The sequence below is a fragment of the Schistocerca nitens genome, chromosome 3 (genome assembly GCF_023898315.1).
Source record: "Schistocerca nitens isolate TAMUIC-IGC-003100 chromosome 3, iqSchNite1.1, whole genome shotgun sequence".
Taxonomy (NCBI): Eukaryota; Metazoa; Arthropoda; class Insecta; order Orthoptera; family Acrididae; genus Schistocerca; species Schistocerca nitens.
The window spans coordinates 635,880,618-635,908,367 of NC_064616.1; the positions used below are offsets into that span (position 1 = coordinate 635,880,618).

General features: G+C 43.1%; 1 protein-coding gene across 1 annotated transcript in view; it reads left to right on the plus strand.

The window, feature by feature from the left end:
* The window catches only part of LOC126249373 (relaxin receptor 2-like), a 379,385-nt gene that overhangs the window by 117,248 nt on the left and 234,387 nt on the right, over positions 1 to 27,750 (plus strand). The window contains exon 4 of the mRNA XM_049951026.1: positions 24,286 to 24,357. Coding sequence (XP_049806983.1) covers positions 24,286 to 24,357 — 72 coding nt within the window. The remainder of the gene's footprint in view (positions 1 to 24,285; positions 24,358 to 27,750) is intronic.

The window sequence follows — 27,750 nt, forward strand, 5'->3', positions numbered from 1 at the left end:
CACAGTACTCATGTTCACAGAGCTGCACGAATACGTTCCTGGTTTGAGTAATTCTCAACATCTGCGCAGTCTGGTAGCACAATAGGATCTGATCAGCAATGAGTAGCTTCCGTTGGATCTACCACACCTGAAGGAGCTTGTGGACTCTCCTCATCGCCGAATTAAGGCCATTTCATGGCTAGAGGTAGTGTTTCACGATATTAGCGTGATGCTTCACAGGTGCCAGATCTTTTGGCCATTGTGCTTGTGGTACGTACGTTTCGTTGTCGATGTTAAATAATGTTATAGTGTTGTCAGTATGTAACGAGACCGCCATTGTTGTACTATATTGCCGTGAGCTACGCTGCGTGCACTGTGGTGCAGCGGTAAGCGTTGTTGGCTGGCGGGCTGCGGGCCTCCAGTTCCAATCCGATAAATAATACATATTTGTTTTTTATAAGGGCCGATTAAAAAGATTATGTTTGAGAGCGTTGCTGCAGCGTGTATGTATCGTAGTGCGACTCCTACGCGGGATTACAAGCACCGACATGTAGATAATGGATTAGTGTGGCATTTGTGACTTTTCGACGTGTGTACGGTAAATGCGGAAATGTGAACTATGGCGACGTTATTACCGAATGCGTTCAAAGAGGACCAACGTGCTGTTTTTTCTTATTTATTTATTTATTTTTTGCTATCGAACTGGCACTGGCAGACATCTCTCGGAGAATGAAGAATTTCTGTGAGGCAGTGTATCTTTCAAAAAACAACGACAAGTGGTGCTGCTGCTTCATGATAACTCACGTTGCCATATCGTAAATCTCGTAACACGGAAGTAGCGCCAACTCAAGTGTGAGACACTCGAGCAGCCGCCCTCTAGTCCTCATCCCTACCGATGCGATTATCACGTCTTCGGTTCCTTAAAAAAGGCCTTGAAAGACCGATTATTCCTATTGGACGAGGATGTGCAGCAGGCAGTTACGGACTTCTTCACGTAGCAGGGCAAGGAGTTTTACAAAACGGATATCTTCAACCCCGTGTCTCGGTAGGATGATTGCCTCAACTCTCACGGCGAATTTGCCTGATTGGCGTACCAATTCTGGATAGTACATCTTTCAAACGGAAACATTTAAATCGCCCCTTATAGTATTTACCATTCCTAGAAAATTCTAGAAATTTCTAATATTTGTACAGGTTCAATATTCAGGAATATTCGAAGTTTGTATAAATAGCAGCACTCTTCGTTCAGGAGGCAGTTCAGTTCCGGTTGGTTTCCATAATCAACATGCTTTCATTACTAGGTGCTGTGCTTCACTGACGATCCTGCTTTCGGTTCAAATGGCTCTGAGCACTATGGGACTTAACCGCTAAGGTCATCAGTCCCCTATAACTTAGAACTACTTAAACCTAACTAACCTAAGGACATCACACACATCCATGCCCGAGGCAGGATTCAAACCTGCGACCGTAGCGGTCGCGCGGTTCCAGACTGTAGCGCCTAGAACCGCTCGGCCACTCCGGCCGGCCTTGCTTTCGGATTTGGACTTGAGTATGGTAACGACGTCGTATTGTTTGGTGTAGATAACGGCTACTTCGAAACACCTGCATCACTGTGGCCCCAATTAGACAACGTAAAAGCCGTCGCCTACACGGAATACACTGAGGTGACACGAGTCATGGGATACTGATAAGCACATACACAAATGGCGGCAGTATTGCGTGCACAAGTATAAAAGGGCAGTGCACTGGCGCAGCTATCTATCGTGGCTAAGATAGTGCGTTCAGTATGCCGTTCATAGTAACTTACACGATTATCATTTCCTTATCGATTATTAGGCTTCCTCGTGTATTACCCCTATTTGATTTTCTGTTTTTTTTTATTAACCTAACAAGAAGTCCTGTTCCTCCTACAAACGAACTTCACTAATTCCCATTATATGGAACTTGAACCCATCCATTTCCCTTTTTAAATTTTCTAACACGCCTGCCCCATTAGGGAATCCAACATTCCACTCTCCGACCCGTAGAAGGTGAGCCTTGCTTACCGTGTTTCAAGATTTAGCCACTACTATAATTCCATTTCGTCTCCTTTCAGCAGTGTTAGTATATTACGTTGATGTTTGATTATAGCATGTATCTCGTACTGTATGTATTGAACACGAAAACAAATAAGTACATTTAAATCCACCACATCTTCTCAGATATGCACATCACATTAATGTTATTTAGTTGCACAACAAATTGGCTGGAAATTTCGTCCAAACGCCTTCAGAGAAACATTACTTTTCCAGATTTTGTCGTTACTACGTGAACAAACACACTGCATCCAGTTCAAAAACAGCTTTCCTCTTTCACCAATCTGTTACTAATTCCATCTTACTTCGGCGATCTTCTGTTCAATGGTTCAAATGGCTCTAAGCACTATGGGACTTAACATCTGACGTCAACAGTCCCCTACACTTACAACTACTTAGACCTAACTAACCCAAGGACATCACACACAACCATGCCCCAAGCAGGATTCGAACCTGCGACCGGAGCAGCAGCGCGGTTCCGGACTGAAGCGCCTAGAAGCGCTCGGTCACAGCGGACGGCGGAAATCATTACAGTCATCCTTTAATAATGTGTAATTTAGCCCCTGGAATTGATAACCGCCTGGATTCGGTTAATAAGTGAGTCCATAAGGCTGTGTAGGTACGTCTCATTCACGTTAAGCCACTCGCTGAGGATTTGATTGCGCAGTTCCACCTGACGTCGATGTTTTTCCTGCTGTTCCAACGTGTCTCACAAATTTTCTATGGGTTTCAAGTCAGGTGAGTTCGGAAGCCAATCGATATGCAGTAGGGTGCGGGAGTGTTCAGAAAACCAGTCACATTTTGTTTCTTACCGATGAACTGTACATTATTGTCTTGAAAAATAGCTGACTCGTTGATTGAAGCCGACACCTGATCGTTCAGAATGTTAAAATAAATATGCTGGCTAATGTTAGTGGTTACCACAGTGAGCGGGCCCGTGATAACAAAAACACTTCCAAAACACCATAGCGGCTTGAACCTGACCTTGCACACATTCAGAATGAAATGGTGCAGTTGGCCTTCGGTTCACGAGATGACCTGCGTGATTTGAATATAGGCAGAATGTGCTTCGTCAAACCACATTACGTTCCGACAGGTACATTAGATGGTTTTTAGCCCATAGAAGACGTACAGCTTTATGTGCCTATGTGAGCAGTGACCCCTTGCGAGGGATGGTACTTCAGTCACTGCCTGCAGCAACTTCTGTCCGATATGGAAGCGATTTTGATTCAGAAGCCATGAAACGCGTCTGCGTTCCCTCTCAGTCAGAATCTTTTTAGCGATTACAATAATTACGACGCCGTGTTACACCACTGCTTTTAGACACATTGAACAGTCCGCTGCGAAACACCAACACCATAATTTTTAGTATCCTGTTCAGTTTGACATCACATGAAAATTTCTCACCAAATTCCGCCACAGGTATGATCCACACGTATTTTAACTCTGCATTACTTAACTTACGAATAGACCTACTAAAGATATATTTACTTGTTTCAAGAAATTAATATAACTTTTTTTATTTTTTCCTATTGTAGCATCTGAAATGACTATTGTGGGCCGAAACCAGTTATGACTTTGTCATAAAAAGTGATAAGAGTCAAAAATAAACAGAACTTGATAATGAGTCAGTCACCGATCTCCTTAAAAGGAATGTTTTTCTCCAAATGCTGCTATCCATTTAACTCAACAGCTTTTCTAAGTTTTCCTTACAGAAGGACAGTAGAATCTGCAGACCTTAACAACGTTTTCTCTTTTAATTTACTGTTTAATTCTTGTTCTGAAAGTTTCTTCCTCTCTCTTAACTGATTTGTCGATGATTGAGTTGTATAACAACTACGATATACAGCAATCGCACCTCATATCTTTCTTAATGCGAACCTGTTTTTGTTTTCTACTTTCTATACTCGCATTTCGTTCCTTCTGTGTTCTTAATCCCAAATTCTTTATAATTTCGGGCATCTTATTTCACCTCACGTTCTCAAAGGATTTCTATAGAACGAGACCTATGAAATCAATTATTTTTCTACATTCATACTGCAGCTCTAGACATTTAGATATTTTAGTGTCAAACTTATCTGCGTCCAGTACCTCTTTGAGTTCGAGGTTTGTTCTTGTGTACTCTACTTGTGTAGAGGTATTATTTTTCAGACTAATCGGCGGATATTTTTCAGTTTTATCAACTTGTTGATTATTCGATAGCGTGGTGATGAGGCCGGGAATTTAATGATAAGTATCATGTTTCATCTATCCTAGAGAGCATATCAATCAATTATTTTTATGAAATGCAGCATTGCCACCATAAAGGACAACAGCGGTCCAGAAAAATTGGAAGATTACTTTAGTTCAATGGTAGATCGCAAAAGAAAATCTTTCCGATTTTATGAATAATGATCATTGTCCTGGCGTAGAGAAACGACTGAAGGATTTGAAAGCAAATAAATCACCAGGTCCGGTTGGAACCCGATTTCGATTTTACAAACAATACTCTACGGCAATGGCCCCTTACCTAGCTTGCATTTATCGAGAATCTCTCGCCCAGCGCAAAATCCCAAATGGTTGGAAAAAGCCACAGATTGATAGTGACCGGGCCAAATATCTCACGAAATAAGCATCAAACGAAAAAACTAAAAAGACGAAACTCGTCTAGCTTGAAGGGGGAAACCAGATGACGCTATGGTTGGCCCGCTAGATGGCGCTGCCATAGGTCAAAAGGATATCAACTGCGTTTCTTTAAATAGGAACCCCCATTTTTTATAACATATTCGTGTAGTACGTAAAGAAATATGAATGTTTTAGTAGGACCACTTTTTTCGCTTTGTGATAGATGGCGCTGTAATTGTCACAAACGTATAAGTACGTGGTATCACGTAACATTCCGGCAGTGCGGACGGTATTTGTTTCGTGATACATTACCCGTGTTAAAATGGACCGTTTACCAATTGCGGAAAAGGTCGATATCGTGTCCGGACCGTTCGCTGGATAGTTACATCATTTAAGGACACAGTAAGTGTTCAGAAAAATGTGAAACGTCAACCACGACCTGCAACAAATGATGATGCCCAAGTAGGTGTTTTATCTGCTGTCGCAGCTAATCCGCACATCAGTAGCAGACAAATTGCGCGAGAATCGGGAATCTCAAAAACGTCGGTGTTTAGAATGCTACATCAACATCGATTGCACCCGTACCATATTTTTATGCACGAGAAGTTGCATGGCGACGACTTTGAACGTCGTATACAGTTCTGCCACTGGGCACAAGAGAAATTACGGGACGATGAGAGATTTTTTGCACGCGTTCTATTTAGCGACGAAGCGTCATTCACCAAGAGCGGTAATGTAAACCGGCATAATATGCAATATCGGGCAACGGAAAATCCACGATGGCTTCGACAAGTGGAACATCAGCGACCTTGGCGGGTTAATGTATGGTGCGGCGTTATGGGAGGAAGGATAATTGTCCCCCATTTTATCGATGGCAATCTAAATGGTGCAATGTATGCTGATTTCCTACGTAATGTCTACCGATGTTACTACAAGATGTTTGACTGCATGACAGAATGGCGATCTACTTCCAACATCATGGAAGGCACATAGCTCGCGTGCGGTTGAAGCGGTATTGAATACCATATTTCATGACAGGTGGATGGTCGTCGAAGCAGCATACCATGGCCCGCACGTTCACCGGATCTGACGTTCCCGGATTTCTTTCTGTGGGGAAAGTTGAAGGATATTTGCTATCGTGATCCACCGACAATGCCTGACAACATGCGTCAGCGCATTGTTAGTGCATGTGCGAACATTACGAAAGGCGAACTACTCGCTGTTGAGAGGAATGTCGTGACACGTGTTGCCAAATGCATTGAGGTTGACGGGCATCATTTTGAGTATTTATTGCATTAATGTGGTATTTACAGGTAATCAAGTTGTAATAGCATGCATTCTCAGAAGTGATAAGTTCACAAAGGTATGTGTATCACATTGGAACAAACGAAATAAAATGTTCAAACGTACCTACGTTCTGTATTTTAATTTAAAAAACCTACCTGTTACCAACTGTTCGTCTAAAATTGTGAGCCATATGTTTGTGACTATTACAGCGCCATCTATCACAAAGCGAAAAAAGTGGTCCAACTAAAACATTTATATTTCTTTACGTACTACACGAATATGTAATAAAAATGGGGGTTCGTATTTTAAAAAACGCAGTTGATATCCGTTTGACATATAGCAGAGCCATCTAGCGGGCCATTCATAGCGTCATCTGCTTTCCCCCTTCAAGGTAGACAAGTTTCTTTCTTTGTAGTTTTTTTATTTTGACTCTTATTTCGTGAGATATTTGGCCCGGTCACGATCAATGGACCACCCTGTATAAGAAAGGTAAAAGAACGGTCCCGCAAAATTACAGACTAATATTCCTAAGTTCTGTTTGCTGCAGAATCCTTGAACATATTGTCAGTTCGAATGCAATGAACTTTCTTGAGACTGAGTAGCTTATGTGCACGAATCAGCATGGTTTTAAAAAGCATCGCTCGTGCGAAACACAGCTTGCCTTTTCTCACGAGATATACTGAGAACTATGGATGAAGGGCAACAGGCAGATTCCATATTTCTAGTTTTCCGGAAAGCTTTTGACACAGTGCCCCATTCCAGGCTGTTAACGAAGGTACGAGCATATGGAAAAAGTTCACAGATGTGTGAGTAGCTCGAAGACTTCTTAAATAATAGAACCCAGTATGTTGTCCTCGTCGACGAGTGTTCATCAGAGACAAGGATATCGTCTGGAGTGCCCCAGGGAAGTGTGATAGGACCGCTGTTGTTCTCTATACACAAAAATGATTAGGCTGACAGGGTGGACAGCGATCTGCGGTTGTTTGCCGATGATACCGTGGTGTACGGTAGGGTATCCAAGTTGAGTGACTACAGGAAGAAACAAGACGACTTAGACAAAATTTCCAGTTGATGTGATGTGTGACAGCTAGCCCTAAATGTGGAAAAATGTAAGTTAATGCGGGTGAATAGGAAGATCAAACATGTAACGTTCAGATATAGTATTACAAGTGTCCTGCTTGACACAGTCGAATAGTTTAAATACCTTGGCATAATGTTGCAAAGCGAATGAGATGGTACGAGGATGTGTGATCTGTGGTAGGGAAGGCGAATGGTCGACTTCGGTTTATTGGAAGAATTTTAAGAAAAAGTGGTTCACCTGTAAAGGAGACGCTTATAGAACGCTGGTGCGTCCTGTTCTTGAGTACCGCTCGAGTGTTTGGGATCAGTACCAGGTCGGATTGAAGAAAGATATCGAAGCAATTCAGAGGAGGGCCGCTAGATTTGTTACCGATAGGTTCGAACAACACGTCAGTGTTACGGAGATACTTCGGGAACTCAAATGAGAATCTCTGGAGGGAAGGCGGCGTTCCTTTCGAGAAACACTATTGAGAAAAATTAGAGAACCGGTATTCGAAGCTGACTGCTGAACGATTCTATTGCCGCCAACATACGTTGTGCGTAGGGACCACGAAGATAAGATACGATAAATTAGGGCTCGTAAGAAGGCATACAGACAGTCGTTTCTCCCTCGTTCTTTTTGCGAGAGGAACACGAAAGGAAGTGGCAGCTAGTGGAACAGGGTACCGTAGGGTGGCTTGCGGAGTATTTATGTAGATATAGATGTCGATCATCACTATTTGAAACTGTTACTGATATGTTACTTTTGCGGAGCGTACAGCGTGCTATTACATATGACGCTTTTGAAATAAATAGGGAGAAGCCTGTATCATGTTGATGCTTCGACTCTGTATGCCTGACGTGCTTGGATAGCGGAATTGGTCTCGGTCTGTCTGCGATAGGTAGATATTTAAGTTCCGGTCCGGCAAACAGTTTTAACATCTCATTTACAATCAATGTACCACCAACTTTCTGTGGAAAACAATTCCTCATATTTTACTGGAAGCATTGAATGTTGATCCTTTCGGTATGATATTGAATAAGTGGATAGAAAGCCGAGTAGAAACTGCCTCAGAGGTGCAATAAAGGTCAGGCAACAGATATTCGAGCAGAGCGTGAGATCAGTTTTCGAAACACCTGCCCCAGTAAACATAATGTATATACGTACAGAAAATTGCATGCTTTAGCGTTCATTTTCTAAAGAAAGACCATAGCAAGCTGATGAAATCCTTCATGTAATCGTATGCGACAGCACCAAAAGCAGTTCTGTAAAATAGACCAAATATCTTCCTGATTTTTTGTGACTTCGCAGTACTGTTAGTCCTAAAGGATGGGTGCGGAATTTTCTAAGTCACGGCATTATCTCTGGTTATATTCTAAGATGTTCGAATGTCAGTGCTCAGCACCCTTATTTAGATATTCACGTGAACGTAAAGGTAAGTCCTATGACTATGTCAGGAAGTTCCCTGCTGGAGTCACTTGAGAGAAAGTCCGAAGCACCTATGGCGCTTTATTGGTGTTGCGTGTGCTCGCGTCTTGCACAATCCTACTGGCCTCCTTTGAAGACAGACGATGCTCTGATTTCCCACACAGCTGTTTTCTCTCTTCCGTAATATGAGGCTGGCGCATCCCGTGCCCTGCTGCACGTTTGCGTCCTATCTCTCTCTCTCTCTCTCTCTCTCTCACACACACACACACACACACACACACACACACACACACACACACACACACAAGTCGCGGTTTTACGGTTTACTTTGTAATTTTATTACCAAGTACATTATTTCCGAACAGTAATGTATCCACATTAAACACTCCAGATAAACAAACAAAATGTAGACCGTTCAGAATTTTTTCTTACAAAGTCATAGGACAGATAGAAAGCGCTGAGTGGATAATAGTTCCATTAGATACACATATATCACGTGTAAATACACGGTGATTACTGAACGCAGAGAAAAGGTAAAGAAAGTATGTTTTACTCACCCACATGCGCAGTGTGAAAGGATGATAACAATTAACCGTTATGGTAGTTACAGAGACTACTGACTATCAGGGGAAAAAGAAAAGCTGGCTGCCGTGGCCGAGCGGTTCTAAGCGCTTCACTCCGGAACCGCGCGGCTGCTACGGTCGCAGGTTCGAATCCTGCCTCGGGCATGGATGTGTGTGATGTCGTTAGGTTAGTTAGGTTTAAGTAGTTCTAAGTCTAGGGGACTGGTGACCCCAGATGTTAAGTCCCATAGTGCTTAGAGCCATTTGAACCATTTTTGAAGAAGAAAAAAAAAGGAGGATTAGCGTTTAACGTGCCGTCGGCGACGGGGTATTTAGAGACAAGTGAGAGACGAATACATCGTTTTATTTGTTTGTTTATGTAGCACGGAAATGGCTTACACGAACATGGGCCCCTACTTGTATCATTTTTTGTCCTGTCCTCCTTACACTTCTTAGGAGGTTGTAAGAGGAATTTTCCAAAAACCTGTAAATTTCTAAGCGCAATGCAGTAGTGCAGACATTACAACGTAAATTTCATCACATTACACTTTCAGAAAAGAGTTTTAAGGGAAAGTAACTTAAGAAACTAATGACTTCTCGAGCTTTCACCAATTGCTTCATTTCATCGACTGTTTGTCTTTATCACCTCAATGACTCCAGCATTCTGATAAAAATCTTATGAGATTGTACAACTGGGATACTGTAACACTGTCGTAAGACTCGACAATGTACGCTATTATTCTACCATTTTCTAATAAACTGAAGGGTTATACATACGCAGAAAGAAGAACAGAAACTCTGTGACCAAAATTTATGAAATGTTTTTAGTATACTCACGCTGCGTGTATAAAATTACATTTCTCTACACTTCAGTTACTGAACATAATATTTTTCATCCCTTTGGTTATATACAAGGAAGTAAACTACTCAAGTTATGTCGGCGACATTTGCACCACATTTGGGTATTATGCTCGTAGCCGGCCGAAGTGGCCGTGCGGTTAAAGGCGCTGCAGCCTGGAACCGCGAGACCGCTACGGTCGCAGGTTCGAATCCTGCCTCGGGCATGGATGTTTGTGATGTCATTAGGTTAGTTAGGTTTAACTAGTTCTAAGTTCTAGGGGACTAATGACCTCAGCAGTTGAGTCCCATAGTGCTCAGAACCATTTGAACCATTTTATGCTCGTAACCTGCTTTCGTTTCATGCGCTTTAGATTTATATTGGGTTGCTGATAAATTATTTATCGAATAATCATTATTCAGATTTTCACCTGTTATTCAGTCCTTTACACAGGCAAGGTCTACACGTTCTGAACTTGCTTAGAACAGTATACTTCACCCTCGTTTTTAACACGTTGCTTTGTACACTTGCTGTTGCAGAAGTCACTAGACAAAATTGACTTCACGCCATAATTTGCATTCATCAGTGTGCTACACATTTTTCGCATAACTATAACGCAAAGATTCCTTTTATGAAGAGTTTTGTTTACGTAATGGCTGATTCAGGTCAGATTCTTCCTCCATACAATTCTGCTTTGCTTTCGTGTTGTAAGTTTGGGCTCTGCACATAACAGACATGATGCGCAGAGTAAAGTTTCATTGTGACCTTATCCCTTGTTGTGTGTGTAATTAGTCCCTTATCCACATCATGCCGTAGTTCTTGTATATCAAATGTGGGGATTAAAGCTCTTTAAAGGCCATAAATAATCCTGATTACTTTTATTCGACTCACTACCTGTGATTAAAGGAAAAATCTATGTGTGACTGAAAGATTGATGAATTAGCTGCACCTAGAGTTATTTTCACAAACAGCGAATAAATATTATCACATATGGATATTGTACATGCAACCCACGCTGGGCACCAACTATAAAAAAATAGGGTCTTTCAGATAGCCTATCCTTATCGTATCACAAGGACTTAGCTTACCTGGACTGCGTTAGTACTTGTAGTTGGTAGAGCGACTAATCGGTTCCTTATTGCAGATGGCTGAAACCACATTACAGTGTTCTGACTGACAAATGGTAGATTCTATCATATAAATCTTTACGGACTTTACATAAAAAGCAATCAGCTACTGCACATAAACAGAGGAAGGATTTAGACGCAGGCTGTATCTGGAGTTTGGGTGACAGGGACATATATCGTAACTGGCATAGGAGAACAATTTCTCGCACAATTGCTTACGGCAATGAGTAGAGGGAGACTTTAATATTTTGACTGGTTTATCACCTAACGTTTTGAAGTTAGAAATGAGACGTAAAAGAAAGAGTGACGCCGGCCGGAGTGTCCGTGCGGTTCTAGGTGCTACAGTCTGGAGCAGAGCGACCGCTACGGTCGCAGGTTCGAATCCTGCCCCGGGCATGGATGTGTGTGATGTCCTTAGGTTAGTTAGGTTTAATTAGTTCCAAGTTCTAGGCGACAGATGATGGTTCAAAATGGTTCAAATGGCTCTGAGCACTATGGGACTCAACTGCTGAGGTCATTAGTCCCCTAGAACTTAGAACTAGTTAAACCTAACTAACCTAAGGACATCACAAACATCCATGCCCGAGGCAGGATTCAAACCTGCGACCGTAGCGGTCTTGCGGTTCCAGACTGCAGCGCCTTTAACCGCACGGCCACTTCGGCCGGCTGCGACAGATGACCTCAAAAGTTAAGTCGCATAGTGCTCAGAGCCATTTTTGAAAGAGTGACGCGTTGTTATACACATAGGGTGCTTGCCACACAGATGGAAGGCTTACAAAGGAGTGGTCAGACTAGTCACGCCGAAACCTGCCCCGATGTTTTTGCCACTCCACATGCTAAAATTCAGCTGCCGACATGAACTGGGAGTTACTGAAAAACAAGTACGATATGTGTCAGATAGGGGTTGAACAAAAATGTGGAAGCACCGTGAGTAACGGATGCTTGAACATAAATGCAGATGTTAGCCAAACCTGCAAGTCACGCTGTTGTATTTAGACGACGAATGGCACCTGTGCAGTGTTCTCAATACACTGAAAGTGTCAGTCGCGGTCAGAATAGTGTTATGTTTAGTTGTGAGTACATTATGTCGGAGCTAAGTGAATTCCAACGGGGCCAATTTTTGGTGCTCTTGTTCAAAATGGCTCCGAGCACTATGGGACTCAACTGCTGTGGTCATAAGTCCCCTAGAACTTAGAACTACTTAAACCTAACTAACCTAAGGACAGCACACAACACCCAGCCATCACGAGGCAGAGAAAATCCCTGACCCCGCCGGGAATCGAACCCGGGAACCCGGGCGTGGGAAGCGAGTAAGCTACCGCACGACCACGAGATGCGGGCGGTGCTCTTGTGGTGAGTGCTTCCATAACCATGATAATCAAAGTGTTTCGTGTCTCAAGAGGCACCATATCAAATATTGATACCGTCTACAGAAAAAGCGGAAAAAAACATCATCCTCTAAGTCAAGACGTAGACGAAATTGTGATATTCACAGTCACTGAAGAGCATTGTGACGAAAACTAAGAGGACGATAGCTGCAAAAGTTAGTGCAGAACAGAATGTCCCACTCGCGAACCCTGTCTCCACCAAAGCAACATGAAGGAAGCTCCATACGCTAAGAATTGGAGGGCGAGTTGGAATTCCAACACCACATATCAGTGATGCAGATGTCCGTAGTAGGAAAACGTGGCACCGAAACCGTAAAACTTTGACTATTGAGCAATGGAAGAAAGTTATTTGCTCTCTTTTCACACCGTTTCCAACTTCTGGGCGAGTTTACGTCCCAAGAGTGAAACATGGCGCGGTTCCATGATGATTTGGTTAGCCATATGGAGGTATTCCATGAGCCCCGTGGTTACCCTGCAAGGCTGCATTACTGCTAAGGATTATGTGACTATTTTGTCTGCTCTGGCCCATCCCACGGTACAATGTTTGTTCTCTAGTGGTGATATTTTTATGATCCTTCAAGAATCTAAAAGGAGACCGATATTGTTCTCACAAATCGGAAGAGTAACGTGGCGCATGAAAAGTATAAGCCTTTCAAAATGGTTCAAATGGCTCGGAGCACTATGGGACTTAACTTCTGAGATCATCAGTCCCCTAGAACTCAGAACTACTTAAACCTAACTAACCTATGGACATCACACACATCCATGCCCGAGGCAGGATTCGAACCGGCGACCGTAGCGGTCACGCGGTTCCAGACTGTAGCGCCTAGAACCGCACCCACTCCGGCCGGCTAGTTACGTAATTTCGTCCTATAAGCCTTTCATTTCCTATTTTTTCAGACTTCGATGGACTACCAGAAAATTGTCTATGTAGGGCATTGATAGTTTCATACTGGGTTCAAAATTTCCGGTTGATTCTTGAAGACGAAAAAGTTGCACAGATGATAATGAACTATCCACACTGATTATCGGCATTATTCGTGCTGTAGGAGCCCGCCAGATGCGGCCTCCTATGGGTGTGTAGAGTAGTCGAACTGATGTGTGGTCCTGTGGTGCAACGAGGCACTTATGAGACGTCATTCAATTAACATTCATTTAACTGATGTGAAAAAAATGTGTCTGAGCACTATGGGACTTAACATTTAACATCTGAGGTCATCAGACCCCTAGAACTTAGAACTACTTAAACCTAACTAACCTAAGGACATCACACACATCCATGCCCGAGGCAGGATTCGAACCTGCGACCGTAGCAGTCGCGCGGTTCCAGACTGAAGCGCCTAGAACCGCTCGGCCACCTCGGCTGGCAACTGATGTGAAGCCATCATACAACTGTTATTCAAGCAATATTAAGGATATTCAACCCAGTTGGGAATAGTGTGATTATTGCTACAACATGCTTCGGAACAACATTATCCCATTTTCAAGCGCTAAAAACAAGGAAACCAGATAAAACAATACTACTTATATCGGCAGATCATGTAATGATCACAAGACGTCATGAGTTATAACGTACCAAAAACAATTTTTATGTCATTAGGCCTCGTCACAACTTATAGTTTGCAACTGTACCTCGGGAACGGTGGATACACAGGCTCATGATGCTTTATGTTTTATTGTTTCAGCTTATAATGCACGCGTGCATCTTCTTTGTAAGTTGTGACGAGGCCTAATGGCATGAAAAATTTTTTGAGGTAGGTTATAACTCAGGATGTCTGTATGCTTATATGTGTGTCCGTATAAGGATGATTGTTTTATATGTTTTCTTCTTTTTAGCACTTAAAAATGAGATAATGTTGTCCCAAAACATGTTACAGCAATAACCGCACGATTGACAACTGGTCTGAATATCTTCAGTATTGCTTAACAGCCATTTATTTCCTAGAATTTTACAGTCATTCTGTCTTCCTTCCAGTACGGCCTAGTAGCGGCCGTGCTGTGTCTGCGTTGCTCGGAGAGGCAGGGTAGTGCGTCAGGGCTCGGCGATGAATCTGCTGGAGCGTCCTCTGGCGTTGTCTGCGGTCAGTGCAGCGGCACGTTGTAGGGGGTTAAGGTGGTCGGCGCATCTCGACAGCCTGGCGTAGCTGTGGACGTCTGTCGGAGCGACAGCTCTCTCGTTGAGCGAAGCTGCGCTTAGGCTCAGCCCCAGAATTCTCATCAGATCATACTGCAATAAGGAGAGCTGGTCTTCCACCCGTAATAGTGATGCTGATAGAGTGTCTTGACTGAGAGCGATTGAAATGATAGCAAGGGTTTTATACACTACTGGCCATTAAAATTGCTACACCAAGAAGAAATGCAGATGATAAACGGGTATTCATTGGACAAATATATTATACTAAAACTGACATGTGATTACATTTTCACACAATTTGGGTGCATAGGTCCTGAGAAATCAGTACCCAGAACAACCACATCTGGCTGTAATAACGGCCTTGATACGCCTGGGCATTGAGTCAAACAGAACTTGGATGGAGTGTACAGGTACAGCTGCCCATGCAGCTTCAACACGAAACCACAGTTCATCAAGAGTAGTGACTGGCGTATTGTGACGAGCCAGTTGCTCGGCCACCACTGACCGGACGTTTTCACTTGGTGAGAGATCTGGAGAGTGTGCTGGCCAGGGCAGCAGTCGAACTTTTTCTGTATCCAGAATGGCCAGTACAGGACCTGCAACATGCGGCCCTGCATTATCCTGCTGAAATGTAGGGTTTCGCAGGAACTGAATGAAAGGTAGAGCCACGGGTGGTAACACATCTGAAATGTAACGTTCACTGTTCAAAATGCCGTCAATGCGAACAAGAGGTGACCAAGACGTGTAACCAATGGCACCCCATACCATCACGCTGGGTGATACGCCAGTATGGCGATGACGATTACACGCTTCCAATGTGCGTTCACCGCGATGTCGCCAAACACGGATGCGACCATCATGATGCTGTAAACAGAGCCTGGATTCATCCGAAAAAATTATATTTTGCCATTCGTGCACCCAGGTTAGTCGTTGAGTACACCTTCGCAGGCGCTCCTGACTGTGATGCAGCGTCAAGGGTAACCGCAGCCACGGTCTCCGAGCTGATAGTCCATGCTGCTGCAAACGTCGTCGAACTGTTCGTGCAGATGGTTGTTGTCTTGTAAATGTCCCCATTTGTTGACTCAGGGATCGAGACGTGGCTGCACGATCCGTTACAGCCATGCGGATAAGATGCCTGTCATCTCGACTGCTAGTGATACGAGGCCGTTGGGATCCAGCACGGCGTTCCGTATTACCCTCCTGAACCCACCGATTCCATTTTCTGCTAACAGTAATTGAATCTCGACCAACGCGAGCAGCAATGTCGCGACACGATAAACCGCAATCGCGATAGGCTACAATCCGACCTTTATCAAAGTCGGAAACGTGATGGTACGCATTTCTCCTCCTTACCACGTTTCACCAGGCAACGCCGGTAAACTGCTGATTGTGTATGAGAAATCAGTTGGAAACTTTCCTCATGTCAGAACGTTGTAGGTGTCGCCATCGGCACCAACCTTGTGTGAATGCTCTGAAAAGCTAATTATTTTCATATCACAGCATCCCCTTCCTGTCGGTTAAATTTCGCGTCTGTAGCACGTCATCTTCGTGGTGTGGCAATTTTAATGGCTGGTAGTGTAGTAGTCGCTGGCGTGATGCCCCTGTACACATGACTGAATGTGCCCCGTTTGTCGAGCCTGTCAGTGCTCTTGGCTATAATGTTAAATTCTCTAGCTTCATAGTATTCCTTTACGTAAGGTATGCAACCTGAAAGGTGTTATTGCGTTGTTCCTAGGTGAAGTTACTACATGTAGTCCAGTTACAGAAGACATTATGTCTGAGCTACACTGTTGTCTAGGTGCTGAATCTGACGTTCTCTCTCGCACAGTCTGGGGCAATGAGCTCTTTCCTCGTTTGTACTTTGTTTCTTGCAAGTGTAGAAGTTGGTTACACCATCGTTTCATACTCGATGAACATGTTCCACATAGCGTCGTCCCAGTCCGTTTCAACAATGTTTTATCCCTTGCTTCATTACTATTCTGCTGCGCAGCATGCGACCCCCCCCCCCTATTCTATACAAAATTCGTCCCAAATTTTTGCACTCTACTACCTAGAATACACACAATACGATACTGCAGTGCCCGTTTGCTGAGATGAACGATGGACTGTTCCTTCTTATATGCACGCATTTGCGAACGAACTAGCATTGCGGCCACTACAGCCGTTATGAAATACATTAAACGTATTCGCAATTGCGAATACGAACAACCGTCAGCTGCATAAAGGAATGACGACAATGAAAATTTGTACCGGATCGGGACCCGACCCCGGATTTCCTGCTTTATGCGAGCGGTTTCCTTAACCATATTGACATTCTCAGCACGACTGACGGCTAGATCCCAACTTCTATATGTTGTCGTTCCTGAGTCAGAACCTCCACGGATAGCCAAAGCGGTTAAGGTGACCGCCCGCGTAAAGAAGACACAAATTTTCATTATCGTCGTTTCCTCAAACAGCTGCTGATTGCTGGTATTCGCAACTGCGAATACATTTCATGTATTTCATAACGGCTGCAGTCTCCGCGGTGCCTTTTCGTTCGGACATGAATGCACGTTCCAAGGAACATAGCATTATTCGTCTTAACGACACAGGCACTGCAATATCGTATTTATTCGTCGATACCAGGTAGCGACTATCAATTAAAAGGTCCTCCCCTGTACGGGAAGTACATAATTTGTGTAATAGTACGGGTTGTGACGCAGGATCGACGACATATGGAAGTTCGGATCCCGCCGTGAGTCGTGGACGGATAGCCAAACCGTTTAAGGCGACAGCTCGCGTAATGCGAGAAACCCGGATTCGAGTCCCAGTCCAGCCCAAATTTTCGTTGTCGTCATTCCCATATACAACTGATAATTAGCCGTAATCGCAACTGCGAATACATTTCATGTAACTAGTATACACGTTCAATTAATTCGACCTTCATGGGATATCTCAGTTTCAAACTGGAATGTAATTTCATAAATCATGAGTCACTTAAACTGTTACACTAATTCGAAATCAGTGCTTTACTTTTACTTTCTAGTGTTTATCTTTGCTATACGACTTGATTACTGCGTTGTACTTCCTGTCACATCGCTAAACCTGGCAACAAGTAACTGATCCACAGGTAATCCTGGGTGTTGTACAGTTCTTCCGTTATAATAACCTTAAATTTCACAAATGGCGAGCAGAATTGTTTCAGTACTGGTAGCTGGAAAGCTTATGTTCAGAATCTGGTTACTCTGCTTTTCGTGGTATTGTTAGATGTGTTGTAACATCTATTCTGCGGAAATCCGCCGCTTCTTTATTGCTGCTGGTTGGTACTGCTATATGAGTTAGAAATGTTAGCTTTTGGACTGGCAATATCTCTAACGACCTCTCTGGCCAAAAACAGCAAAGAATGTATCAACTCGATCATTGTCGTACTCGTAATTGTGGATGGTAGGCGGAAGGCTGTTCCGGCTGTCTCACAAAAAGTACCATTTATTAGGGTTCCACGGTCTCTTAGCTCCATCTCCGTCTTACCTTGTGGCTTTACTTTTTTGCCTGTCAAGTGGTCTTTTAACCTGCTGTTTCAGTACATCATCTGGAACATAGTATTTGAAACAATTTTCCGTAGCGTTTCCTCAAAACACACATCCTTGCAATTATGTTTACACACAAACTACTTGTGGTACTATCACATACAGCACACTGGTCGGTAGCTTCAATTACCTCTCTAATCTCACAATTACTTACAGATCAACTACGCATTGCAGTGCCATGCTTCCTTATACCTTCCCTATTCAAAACCAACTTCTTTGTGCTCTTCGGCACTTTGCCATGTGCAGTGACCTTAATGACGCCGTACGCAGTATAAGTGGTTCTACTTTCATGATAATAGACTCTTGCGACATTGTCTCACTCCTAGCTGTCTCCTTTGGATGAAACGATGTCTCCACGAAATTGACTGTTTTTACTAACAATTACGCGACGTTTTCTCTATTCTCAGAGCCCATAACATTGCAAGTATCATCAAATTCACCCTGAATCTCAGGCACACATTTATGAAAGGATTCAGTCTTGTCAGCTAGCATATTAGCCTTACAAGCACCTTTCCCCCTTTTCTCTTCTTCCCTTCCTCCTTTGGAGAAGGTGGCGTCATCCGAAATGGCACCGAATTTGCATCCTTCGGGAAAAAAATGAATCTGTACGTCCCCAATACCCACAACACCCGCAACACAACTAATATCATCAGTAACTTCCTCTGAATCCTCCATAGTATCTACACTGTAGCGACAAAGAAACTGGTATAGGCGTGCGTATTCAAATACAGAGATAAGTCAACAGGCAGAATACGACGTTGCGGTCGGCAACGCCTACATAAGACAAAAAGTGTCTGGTGCAGTTGGTAGATCGGTTACTGATGCTAAAATGGCAGGTTATCAACATTAAAGTGAGTTTGAACGTGCTGTTATAGTCGGCGTACGAGCGACAAAGCATCTCCGAGACAGCGATGAAATGGGGATCATCCCGTACGACCATTTCCCGAGTGTGCCGTGAATATCAGGAATCTGGTAAAACATTAAATCTCCGGCATCGTTGCACCCCAAAAACATCCTACAACAACGGGTCCAACGACGACTGACGAGAATCGTTGAACGTGACAAATGCAACACTTCCGCTAATTGTTGCAGATTTCAGTGCTGGGCCATTAACAAGTGTCAGCGTGCGAACCATTCAATAAAACATCATCGACATAGTCTTTCGGAGCCGAAGACCCACTCGTGTACCCTTGATGACTGCACGACACAAAGCTTTGCGCATCGCCTGGGCCAGTCAACACCGACATTGACAGTTGATGACTGGAAACATGTTGTCTGGTCGGATGAGTCTCGTTTCAAATTCTATCGAGAGGATGGACGTTTACTGGTATGAACACAACCTCATAAATCCATGGACCATGTATGTCAGCAGGGGACTGTTCAAGCTAGTGGAGGCTCTGTAATAGAGTGGGGTGTGTGCAGTTGGAATGATATGGGACCCTTGATACGTCTAGATACGACTCTGACATGTGACATGTACATAAGCATCCTATCTGATCACCAGCATCCATTCATGTGTATTGTGCATTCCGACGGAGTTAGGCAATTCTAGCAGGACAGTGCGACACCCCACATGTTCAGAATTGCTACAGAGTGCCTCCAGGACCACTCTTCTGAGTTTAAACACTTCGGCTGGCCACCGAACTCCTCAGACATGAACATTATTGAGCATATCTGGGATGCCCTGCAACGTGCTGTTCAGAAGAGATCTCCACCCCTTCGTACTCTTACGGATTTATGGACAGCCCAGCAGGATTCATGGTGTCAATTCCCTCCAGCACTACTTCAGACATTAGTCGAGTCCATGCCACGTCGTGTTGCGGCACTTCTGCGTGCTCGCGAGGGCCCTACACGATATTAGGCAGGTGTACCACTTTCTTTGGCTCTTCAGTGAATTTTAAAGCCACCACTCTGAACGACAAAAAGCTCAGTAGCACATGAAGTTTCCTATAGATCCATCCCAGGCTCCACGGCCTCAAAATAACAACCATTATCACCCAGTGGTGTAGAGTCATGTTACTACTGACACACTCAATTACTTGAGTACATCCCAGATGTACTTCGGTCGGGAGAATACAAACGAACACTGCGTTTCTGAGTCGCAATATCTATCTCTTCCAGCTATCTGCTGTCATGGATTGTGCGGCTGGTCCCGGCGGAGGTTCGAGTCCTCCCTGGCGCATGGGTGTTTGTGTTTGTCCTTAGGATAATTTAGGTTAAGTAGTGTGTAAGCTTAGGGACTGATGATCTTAGCAGTTAAGTCCCATAAGATTTCACACACATTTGAACGTTTTTTTCTGCCAGCTATATGGAAATCCTGATCACTGACGGCAGATCACAAGGATTTTCCATCCTCACGCGTCGTCACATATCCGCCGAAATATCGCTTACGAATAAATCCGAGACCCTATTCACTACTGCCTTCAAGAGGTTTCTATCTGCCTCTGCACTGTGCGTCAACTTTTGAATCTGCGATTTCACCTTACGAATTCTATCAGAGAATACCTCTAGACTCAGTGTGCTTCTGTGTAAATCCCATGAGCTTTCCCTTAAAAATTTGGCAATATTTTGCTTATGATAGCGTTGTCTAAGCCCATCGGCCAGTTGGTCAGATGTCCGTGTTGTACTAAGGGTTACTTGGTATGTGACATATGTTTTAGCGTCACCCGTTAACCGTAGACAGACATGTAGCATCAAACCAATTCCCTAATCGATCTGCTTTCTCATATCATCCAGATATGCTAATACATCTTCGGATGTTTCTCAGAAAAAGGCGAAATGAGACTAGCCACCATAGGACCAATGTATGGGACAGGAACGTTCACTAACGTCGTGGAATCCCCTTACTAAGATTGCGTCAGCCCAGTCGCGACTTGTAACGCTTCCAGTTCAGTCTGCAACTACCCATTACCCCGGTTTTGTTCTCCTTTATCCTGGAGTAACACGGCTACCTGGCGCTTCAGAACTTCAACGGCTTCACTTTAAATTGCTTCTCGCGTTTCTGGTCGTTGTGTAACCTCCATTTCGATTTATACTACAGAATAAGTGGTAATCTAGCATAACGACACAGTATCAGTAGGCAAAAAACTATACCAATCTTTGCTACGTATCATGGCCCAGTGGGACTCACTGCACTGCCGTGCTGCATAGGCAAACATTCTACAGTTTTCAGACGTTACTGCCACTGACGTAGTACACGGCAATTCGTGCCCTCATAAATAAAATACTAGCACCTAGTCGGCCATAAGTACTCTTCCTTAGAATTACCTCGGAATTGTGATAGGCCTGCATGTTCTTGAGGTGTTATTGTATTCTGTTCCTGAGGCTTAATAAACTTACAATTGTTCTTTGCTACCTGGGCACTTGTATCGTAGCTTCTTCTTCTCCTCGGTCATGAACACGGCAAAAATTCATAAACGCTATGCCAATAACAAGATAAACTAGCTTCCCCGATCGTGAACAAACGGCTCGCTGTAACAACAGCTATCGAGAACCAGAAGTACCCGACTTTTTTTTTTAATCTTATGGGACTTAACTGCTAAGGTCATCAGTCCCTAAGCTTACACTCTACTTAACCTAAATTATCTTAAGGACAAACACACACACCCATGCCCGAGGGAGGATTCGAACCTCCGCCGGCATCAGCCGCACAGTCCATGACTGCAGCGCCTCTGACCGCTCGGCTAATCCCGCGCGGCTGTACCCGAGTCCTTGTTGCAAGAGACAAAGAAGGAATTAACAATTTTCGTGATTTTTTAGGTAATTTCCACCCAGTTTCTGCACCTGAAATTTAGCATGTGGATTTTAACTGAGGCTATGAGTGCCAAGGAAATCACTGCAAGTTTCGACATGGCAAGTCTGCCCATTCCCTTGTTAGCATTAATCCCCTTAGTGTAACAGCTCCAGAGTGAGCAAATCGTGGAGCTTAAAGAAGTGCGTAACACATCACGTGATCCACTGAGAGAACTTAATGCCACGCAGCGATTTTTAACCATAGTTAACGTTTGCAGACTGTCACTACATGTGTGAAGACCGTACTGTATTCTGGTAGACGACACACCTGTATCCATGCGTCCCCCGTGTAGACGTCAGCGTTTCTCCTCAGCTGTTGCCGTATCGAATGCGACAATTAGCTCATGTGGACATACACTATACGTTAAAAGTATCGGGACGCTCGTATGTAATACGCTATTCACCACTAGACGTCTTGAGACGCGGACATGGCAGTATAGAAGGAGGCTAGGGGTATTGTATGGTCCGTGGAGAAGCAATAGTTGCGGAATGGGTCGGTCGGGAGAGTAAAATGACTTGGAACATTGGCTAGTCATTGGATTTCACCTGAGTAAAATATCCATTAAGGACATTTCGACCCTACTAAAGCTGCTCACTTCGACCGTTTGTGATTTGACTACGAAGTAGAAACGCCGAGGAACAACCACCGCTAAAACAAGAAGGAAAATACCTCATATACTGACAACTAGGGACCGTTCAGCATTGAGGAGACAGGTCGCATGAAATCAGCCGAAGGGACCACTTGTAAGCTCCAGAGTGCTACCAGCAGTCCACCTAATACAATGAGTACGGATAGAGAGTTAAAAAGAATGGGCTACAATGGTCGAGCAGTGCCTCATAAGCCACACATTTCTGTACCCAGTGGCATGCAGACCTTGACTCGTTGTAAAGAAGCACACCAGTGGACAGTGCACTGCTGAAAATGAGTGATTTGCGGTGATGAATCAAGCTATATCTTGTGACGATCCAATGGAAGGGTTTGAGTTTAGCGAAAGCCTGAAGCCAATTGATGTGGAAAGATATGAACACCTCTGACAGCATTCTGTACGGCGTATTGTAGAGTAACAGTTTGTAGACGAGAATTGGTTGTATCTACATGAGAATGCACCTTCTTATAAAGCTGCATTTATTAAGCAATATCTTGTCGACAGTAATATTCCTGAAATGGCCGGCTTGCCCAGAGTTCGAACCTGACCCCAATGGAACACATGTGGGATGAGGTAGAACGTCGACTTCGCTTCATACCCTAACGTCAACCGCCAGTACGTTCTCTGTCTCTTGAGGAAAAATGGTCTGCCCAGTCCTCCACAGACTTTCAGGCATCTCATTGAAAGTGTCCCCAGCAGAATTCAGACCATCATAAAGGCGGAGGTGGTCACACACCAAATTAATGTCCACTAATACGGGTCCGGATACGTTTGATCAGACAGTGTATTTTACAAGTAGAGCATCAATATTACGCAGGAATATGCAAGACAAAAAGAGGATGATTTGTAATATTTTATTTGCCCATTGCTAATACCACCAGGAAATTTCGTCATTCAAAGAATATTTGTCACTGTAATTGGGGTGGAGGGATAGAAAAGGCTTACAAACTATCGCAAGTACTAAAACTGAAATTATCTTGGCCTCCGTTCTCTGCACCAGATATGTGTTGATGCTAAAGGAAGAAAAATTAGATCACATAGGCAGAAGAGAGGAAAATGCATTAAAAATAGGGGTTAAGTAGGTTGTATACAACAAAATGAGGAACAAAATTATACAATTATACTGACTATTCATGGTGGTAGGGTAATGGCAACTTTTACATGTTTTCTGCACATTTGTCAGGCACTATACCAGCGTTAATCTTGTGTGTTTAGGGCACTGATGGCTTTTGTCTAAAGACTGAGGCCTCGAAGCCAACAATCCACACATTTAGAAACTTTTTTTTACTATTAATTGCACAGAATATTGGATTAACGAACATACTACTAAATACGTCTTGTGAATGGGCCTCCATTACTCTTGTAAGACATCAATAACGACGGATAAGAACTATGATTTTTGAAAACTGACTACTTTGTGGAATTAAATAAGGATTTATATGTACGAGTAGCTCGCAGGTGGTCCAGATAATTATAATCCAACAACTCTCTCCTGTACTACTGTGCTAGGGTTTGAATTTGCAAGTATTTCAAAAAGTGTCACCAATTCTCTGTGACTGCTCAGCGTCCTAATGCTCTTCTAAGGAAGACTGAGAAATGCAGTGCATAGCTCTGTGCTTTCTGTGAGTGAAAATTTCGGAAATAGAAAATAAATATCGATAAGTAACTAATAATTATTTTAATTCGAAAAGGATATACTAATTGTTTCGCGCCTCTTATGCTGAAAACTACGAACACACATTGTGAAGAACTGTCACAGATTATATGTAAGTAAACGTGTTTTTCTTCTATTCGCAGGTCCCTTGGAAATAATCCAGTTGCCTTCATACCAGGAGATTTATTCCAAAACTTGACAAATCTTCAGTCATTGTGAGTATTACGATTGTAACATTACTTAAAAAATTTTAGTAACTTTCTGCACGCATGGCCCTTCACGTAAATAAAAACTGTGATGAAATAAAAGCTTATATTCACCGATAATTCTCATCAAGTGGTATTCAAAGGAAGATCAGATTCCTCTGTGTTTCATAAAAATGAGGTACAGTCGGTTAACATATAACATTACGCTCATCGCTGAATCACTTTGGTAGTGTAAGAAAATGATTATAATCTTTATGAGTTGATTGGTGACAAGTCCAGCTTTCAAGCAAGACATGAGAAGCATCCGTGAAAGAGCTGCAAATGTTAGCATATTTTATCCTGTGCTTTTCTACTTGTTAAGGTTTCCCAGAACCACTTCAAGTGCATGAGCAGTGCCTTATTCTGCCACTATTACGAGGTATTAAACCCACTAAATAAACAAGCAGAAAGCCAGTGAAGAATATGGAACTGTTTCTACTCGTAGATAATAGATGTTTGTCACCTCCGTATTGAAAGGGGCAAATTGGTTGGTAGCCTTGTGCGAGAAAGAGCCTACAGCCGGAGCCAAGTACAGAAACAAAATATCAATATTTTGTCTGACATCAATAGGAAAATCCCCAACTAAAGAAGCAAGCGTGTTGCTTCAACATATTGCACAGTATTTCCTGATAATTTTGGTTTGTATGACAAGACATATATTGATGGAAGAAAAATCACTACATCAAGAAGCAGTAGTGCGACGTAAAAGAAACTTGGTAGGCGTGTTTCTACGTCTGAAAGATGATGTCTATTTAAATTTCGCGCCAGTTACATAAGAGTGTCACTAGAAGCGCCACTATGAATATGCAAATGAGGTTGCTTTAATGTAGGTAATGGCGGTGAACGTTAGTTAACTTTGAGATTGGACGTGGTGAGTTGAAGTCAGCAGACCGCCTTTAAGGTGACAAAGACGTCACTATCAGCATCTCACTGAGTTTGAACGCCGGCCGAAGTGGCCGTGCGGTTAAAGGCGCTGCAGTCTGGAACCGCAAGACCGCTACGGTCGCAGGTTCGAATCCTGCCTCGGGCATGGATATTTGTGATGTCCTTAGGTTAGTTAGGTTTAATTAGTTCTAAGTTCTAGGGGACTAATGACCTCAGCAGTTGAGTCCCATAGTGCTCAGAGCCATTTGAACCTTTTTTTTTTTTTTTTAGTTTGAACGAGGTCGTGCAATAGGGCTACGAGAAGCTGGATGTTTCTTCTGCGATACTGCAGAAAGACTTGGCAAGAATGTAGCCACTGTACATGATCGCTAGCAGCGGTGGTCATGAGAATGTACGGTCGCAAGAATACGGGGCTCAGGACGGCCAGGCCACGCGACATTAGCGAGAGGGAAGACCATTGTGTTCAGCGTATGGCTCTGCTGCTTCGTACTGCATCTGCAGTAGCAATTCGTGCAGCAGTTGGCACAACAGTGACACAAAGAATTGCTACAAATCGGTTACTCCAAGGACAGCGCCGAGCCAGACGTCCTGTAGCGTGCATTCCACTAACCCCAAACCATCGCCATTTGCGACCTGTGGTGTCAAGAGAGAGCTCATTTGAGGGCAAGGTTGAGGTCTGTTACATTTCCTGATAAAAGCTGGTTCTGCCTCAGTGACAGTGATGGCTGTATGTTGGTTAGAAGGAGGCTAATCGAGGGCCTGAAACCAACCTGTCTGCGTGCTAAACACACTGGCCCTACACCCGGAGTTATGGTCTGAGGTGCGATTTCGTAGGACAGCAGGAGCACACTCGCGGTTGTCACACCCACCCTGACTACTACTTTGTACGTCAATTCGTGATTCGACCTGTTGTGCTACCATTCATGAATAGCATTTCCGAGGTCGTTATCCAACAGGATAACACTAGCCCACATATCGCTTTTCTAACCCAACATGCTCTACAGTTTGTCGACATGTTGTCTTGGCCTCCTCGATCACCAGATCTGTCTCCAATCGATCACATATGGGACATCATCGGACGACAACTCCAGATAATTAACAAACAGCATTAACCATCCCCGTACTGACTGATCAAGTGCACTAGGCATGGAACTCTATCCCACAAACTGGCATCCTGCACCTGTGCACCACACGTTTGCGCGCTTATATTAAACATTTTGGCAGATACACCTGTTATTAATGTACCAGTAGTTCGCATTTGCAATGGCATATGTCGCGCTTATATTAAACTGTGAACTTGTAATGTTAATCACTGAAATATATTGGTTAGACAAATGTACTCATGAAATTTCATTACTTTAAATTAATTATTTCTTGGTTCTGCGACTTTTTTTCCATCAATGTATATTTTATTTTAGTTTCATGTTCACAACATTTAGAGACTTACCTTTGCCAAATTTAAAAATTTTCCATTTAACTGTTTTCATGAAACGAATCGAAAATCACAACATGAAATTTTCGCAATATGTTGACATAAAATTGGCTCAAACATGTAACTCAGAAGACTATAGAAGGGCCTAATATTAAAGTTATTTTATGGGAAATGTATAATATTAGTGCACGGTGTTAAAATTTCATTGAAATTGTCAGATTATATATCATTTTCAAGGAAAATGGCTTGGTTTAGACGAGAATGCTGTATTCAGTATTATGTAACGCATTTAGACTAACTAAAAAACTGGAGTTGTAGGAATTTTTCATGTTTGTTTTCATTTATTTGGTTTATTTCGTCCCTTTAGGATTACGAGTGAATTGTCCATTACGTCTTCTTTCTTCCCAATAGTTATTCATTATGTCGCTGCTCCTGATTCTCTCTGCTTCCGTGATCTTAATTTTGATTCTGGTATCAGTCCACCTACGACCTTCCAGTATATTCCATAGCTGAACTTATCCTGGGTATGGATGTCTTCGCTTATTCCAGTTGTTTTCCAATATCCTATGACATCTCTCCTCCAATTAATCGCTGCTAAGCATTTTGCGTTTTATGTCTTTTTCTTCAACGTGTTACCCTGCATCCTCATGAAGTGCCCGGCAATTCTCAGTCTTCTGTTCAGCATCGTGCTTGAAATTGTTTCAAGCAGAAACATAGAAGAATCGAAAAATATTAGCTTCTTTTATAAGTAGTGCTTTCAAGCTATCCTTGGCGACTATGACCAACGACCTAATGAACCCCACTCATTCAAAATGTGTGCGTGACCAGGAAAATCTTTCCTGATCTTCTCATAGAATTTAGTTTGCTTGAGGTTGCTTATGAGAAACCTTGAGCGATAATGAAATTATACCATTGCATTTTCAAGTCGGAATCGAACAGGTGAACTGACAACATACCTTAAATGATTTGATAGTCCCTGCAGCTGTAATTTTTTTTTTTTTTTTTTTTTTGCACTGGTATAAAATTTTAGTCTTAGCCCAATTTCG